Source organism: Piliocolobus tephrosceles, chromosome 2 (assembly GCF_002776525.5).
Source record: "Piliocolobus tephrosceles isolate RC106 chromosome 2, ASM277652v3, whole genome shotgun sequence".
Lineage (NCBI taxonomy): Eukaryota > Metazoa > Chordata > Mammalia > Primates > Cercopithecidae > Piliocolobus > Piliocolobus tephrosceles.
This window is the reverse complement of record NC_045435.1, coordinates 192453929-192459152: the sequence shown is the minus strand read 5'-3', so window position 1 is coordinate 192459152 and position 5224 is coordinate 192453929. Positions and strand designations below refer to the sequence as shown.

Here is a 5224-nt window from a genome sequence, read left to right as displayed (position 1 = left end):
TAATTTTGATTTTGAAGCCTGATAGTAGGGGGTGAAAAGCTATAAAACCCAAATGTTTCCTGTGTTCTTTCACAAAGGACAGGGGAAGAGGACGCTCTGCCAAACAGCCCCTGCTGCGTCATTCTGGACCAGTTTCAATGACCCGGACTGTCAGTCACCCCATCCAGCCTCATCCTCATCCGGACCAGATTCTGACCACCCAGTTTCAATGATCCGGACTGTCGGTCACCCTTTCCAGCCTCATCCCAGCTCTTAACTCCTGCGTAGTCCAGTTTCCTTTCTGGCAACTAATTCCCAATTTCCTAGAAAACCGTGATTTTCTGATTTAACACTGATTCAAATACACTTTAAACCAAAGGAGACAGGCCAGGCACGGTGGCTCATGCCTATAATCCCAGCACTCTGGGAGGCCGAAGCAGGCGGATCACCTGAGGTCAGGAGTTCAAGACCTGCCTGGCCAACATGGTGAAATCCCATCTCTACTAAAAATACGAAAAAAAAAAGAAAAAAAAATAGCTGGGCATGGTGGCACTTGCCTATGATCCCAGCTACTCGGGAGGCTGAGACAGGAGAATCACTTGAACCTGGGGGGCGGAGGTTGCAGTAAGCTGAGATTGCGCCACTGCACTTCAGCCTGGGCAACAGAAAAGAAATATCTGGGATTTCCCACATATGAACATGAATCCAAATTTTGAAACTCCGTCAAACAAAACAAAACAAAACAAAACACCAAAAGAAATGCTACAATGCCGAAAATTGAATTAAACTGGAGATGGAAATTAGATTACTTTAGGAAAATACCTTTTGCGTACTCTGTAAAACATGGGACAATAGCAAGAAAATACATTTTAAACCCTGCATGGGTTCCTTAATTACTTAGAATAGTACAATCTTGCTTTGATCACCAGTCATGACGAAAAGGTGAGCAAAGGCCATAAAACATGCATTTTTTTGGAAAGACAGTGGCACGTGGAGACTTCCTGGAGTTGGCCAAAGCTTAAGCTATCTATAGGAAATTTTTTTTTTTTTTGAGACGGAGTCTCGCTGTCACCCAGGCTGGAGTGCAGTGGCCGGATCTCAGCTCACTGCAACCTCTGCCTCCCAGGTTCACGCCATTCTCCTGCCTCAGCCTCCCGAGTAGCTGGGACTATAGGTGCCCACCACGTTGCCCGGCTAGTTTTTTGTATTTTTTAGTAGAGACGGGGTTTCACCGTGTTAGCCAGGATGGTCTCGATCTCGTACCTCGTGATCCGCCCGTCTCGGCCTCCCAAAGTGCTGGGATTACAGGCTTGAGCCACCGCGCCCGGCCCCAGGAATTGTAAAACTTAATACATATCCGTTATTAAGGAAACGACAGGGGACCCCCGCTTACCGCTGAGCTGTGCAGAAGCACATGTGTCTATGCAGCCCTCACCACCACACAGACCTTTATTAAGGACAATGAGCGTGCCCAGAGAGCAGCATGAGTAACACGTGGATAACGATTCCATGATAGAAAAGGGCTTCACAGTCCAGCTTTACTAGATCACAAAGCACTCCCTTTACCAGGCATTACTTTGTGCATCTCTGAAACATCTGAAAAATACTCTTCTGTGAAATGCTAGGCTGTAGGGAATGAGCACTTTTGGATACATTACACTGATCTCTAGAAGAATTTGGCATCTTTCTTCCATTCACTGAATGCTGCCACTGCATCTTTAAAGACAGGTGCCTATTTTCGTCCCTGGAGCCTCTCTGCGGTTTTGGATGCTCTGTATGAGTTTGCCTTCTGGAGTTCGTGTCTCCGGGATTCTTCCTCTGTCCACCTGGCACTCTGTCTGGAGGGGAGGACGGAGCGCGGAGGTGATACCCATCTGGGGATCCTTTCTGCCGGTTTGGCACCATCTGTTCTCTATCCACCTCCTTCTGAAGTTGTAACGCCAATAACCTGTCCTGTTCCTCTTGTTTATGTCTCTCAAACAGCAGATGCTCCAGATCTATCAGTTTCTGGGTAAAGTTTATTTCTGTTTCCTCTTGATCTGGGGAACACTCAGGGGACATTTTTCTTCTTTTTGCAGGAAAGCACGGATCCGTGACTGCTTCAAAGGACGATTCTTGGTTTTTTCTTTTGGACATATCCTTACTGATCAGTAGGCCCAGCTCTTCGTTTTCTGCCTCACCTGTGTTGTTTCCATTTGTCTGGGTCACCCCTGATGTGGGGGCACTCCCACTATCCGTTCTGCCACAAGGCGTGACTGCAGTTTCTTCAGGGTCGGGAACGCTGGTTTCAGGTCCCTCGTGACTTAAGACACAGAACTGTTTATCATGATTGCCTGCTCTTGTTTTGACGTTTCCTTCGTGGTACCATTCGGCACCACAGGCACATAACCATGGCATAGGTGACTCTGCTGAAGAATCTGCACCTTGTTCTCCAGTTCCAAGGGGTATCTGTGGAGAAAGTGTCGGCATATCTTCTATTTGTGTGTCTTGCCCTGTTGGGCTTTTCATATCACTACTGTCAGTGACCTGTAGAAAACAGAAAAAGACTGAGTGAACTAGGGGAAAATATCAAATCATAAGATGTAAGTCTAATTACACTGATACTATAGCAGAACTGTCACTATGCACTATTATTACTAATAAGGTATATTTCTTTCTTTTCTTTTTTTTCCAGACACAGTCTTGCTCTGTTGTCCAGGCTGGAGTGCAGTGGCGCGATCTCAGCTCACTGCAACCTTCACCTCCCAGGTTCAAGTGATTCTCCTGCCTCAGTCTCCCAAGTAGGTGTATATTTATTCTTCATAGAATTTTTATTTCATGGCCAAATTTCGATTAAGCTATTACTTCATTTTCACTCCCATGAAAACCTACAGATTAAAACCCATAGACTAGATTCCAAATATGGCCAATAGCTGGTATCAGGACCCGACCTCCTTTCACCTCACAAAGGTCCGCCAGCACAGGGGTTTTTAACCCTTTTTCTGTACTGTGGACCCTCCTTTTGGCATTTAGGTGAAGCTTACAGACCACTTCTGAGAATAATGTTTTTAACTAAAAAATTAAGATACATAGTAGCTTTACAAAAGGAACAATTTATATTGTAACACAATCATTAAAAGGTTTAAAAAAATGTGATATAATAATGTGCATTAATCCACTAAATAAGAACTACCAGCCAGTCTAGTAACTCATAATATCTAATTATCTGTGTCATCCCTAAGGTAGTACCACCCACTCTCTGTTTTGCCACAAGGTGTAACTGCAGTCTAATATCAACGTAGAGATATGTATAAATGATATTCAAAGGCATCTGTAGCATGGTCGGGCGCAGTGGCTCACGCCTGTAATCCACCACTTCCGGAGGCTGATGCGAGCAGCTCACCTGAGGTCAGGAGTTGGAGACCAGCCTGGCCAACATGATGAAACCCCATCTCTACTAAAAACACAGAAATGAGCCGGGCGTGGGGGTGGGCGCCTGTAGTCCCGGCTGCCGGGGAAGCTGAGGATGCACTGAGTATGCACCGCACTCCAGCCTGGGCGAGAGATTCTCTCAAAAAAAAAAAAAAAAAAAACCAAAACAAACAAGAAAAAAAAAAAAAAAAAACCACCTAGTGTTTGGAAGTCAAAGCTTGGGACTTATAAGTAACTTGACTGGGTGTGTTTCTTACCAAGACCCTGGAAGCAACACCCACTGTTAGAAGAAATAATTGACCCTTACAGGGCACGCGGCCTCCAAGTAGTGAATACACTCGCTTGTGTGGCCTTTTTCCAGGCTGTCACCTTGGAGCTCTGCTGCTGAGGACTCCTGCTGAACATACACGCCTGATGCTGCCTTACTAGCACACTTTTCCTCATCTCGTAATATTCTTCTTTTTTTTTTTTTTTTTTTTCTGAGGTGAAGTCTCGCTCTGTCAGCCAGGCTGGCGTGCAATGGCATGATCTCGGCTTGCTGCAGCCTCTGCCTCCCGGGTTCAAGCAATACTCCTACCTCAGCCTGCTGAGTAGCAGGGACTACAGGTGTGTGCCATACCTGGCTAATTTTTTTTTTTTTTTTTTTTTGTACTTTTAGTAGAGATGGGGTTTCACCACATTGGCCAGGCTGGTCTCGAACTCCCAACTTTCCACTCACCTTAGCCTCCCAAAGTGGTGGGATTACAGGCATGAGCCACTGTGCTTGGCCTCCCATCTTGTAACATTCTCTTTTTTGTTTTTGAAACAGAGTTTCGCTCTTGTTGCCCAGGCTGGAGTGCAATGGCACGATCTCGGCTCACTGCAACCTCTACTTCCTGGGTTCAAGCAATTCTCCTGCCTCAGCCTCCTGAGTAGCTAGGATTACAGGCACGCACCACCATGCCTCGCTAATTTTGTATTTTTAGTAGAGACGGGGTTTCTCCATATTGGTCAGGCTGGTCTTGAACTCTCAACCTCAGGTGATCCACCTGCCTGAGTCTCCCAAAATGCTGGGATTACAGGCACGAGCCACCACATTCTGGCTCCATCTTGTAATATTCTAAGTGAAGCTGGTGCCAGGTATAAGTTATTCAGTTTTGTGAGTCTGGATTACGTAGGTCAAGGATCAGTAGTCTATGGCTCATGGACCAAATCCAGCCTCCTGACTGCTTTTGTAAACAGTTTTACTGGAATGCATTCAAGCTAATGTGTTTACATATTATCTGAAGATGCTTTCACACTACACCAGCCTAGCTGAGAAGCTATGACACAAGACCATACTAACTGCAAAGGCGAAATTATTTACTCTCTAGCCCATTAGAGAAAAACTTTGCTTTTTAAGGTAGACTTGCTTTTTATAGTATGTTTATTTTAAAAATTGTAGTTTCCTTTAGAGAAAAAGTGCTTTTTCTCTAGGTGAACCTAAGAGGACTCAGAAAGGGTGTCTGATTAACTATAGTGGCTTTTGTTAAAAGGTAGAAAACTATCGGGCCGGGCGCGGTGGCTCAAGCCTGTAATCCCAGCACTTTGGGAGGCCGAGACGGGCGGATCACGAGGTCAGGAGATCGAGACCATCCTGGCTAACACGGTGAAACCCCGTCTCTACTAAAAAATACAAAAAAACTAGCCCGGCGAGGTGGCGGGCGCCTGTAGTCCCAGCTACTCCGGAGGCTGAGGCAGGAGAATGGCGGGAACCCGGGAGGCGGAGCTTGCAGTGAGCTGAGATCCCACCACCGCACTCCAGCCCCGGCGACAGAGCAAGACTCCGTCTCAAAAAAAAAAAAAAAAAAAAAAA

General features: G+C 45.9%; 1 protein-coding gene across 1 annotated transcript in view; it reads right to left on the bottom strand.

Moving 5' to 3' along the window:
- Window positions 1-1489: 1489 nt before the first annotated feature.
- The window catches only part of RNF168 (ring finger protein 168), a 34242-nt gene continuing 30507 nt past the window's right edge, over window positions 1490-5224 (bottom strand). The window contains exon 6 of the mRNA XM_023214819.2: window positions 1490-2505. Within this exon, the coding sequence (XP_023070587.2) occupies window positions 1552-2505 (954 nt within the window). The 3' untranslated portion in view covers window positions 1490-1551. The remainder of the gene's footprint in view (window positions 2506-5224) is intronic.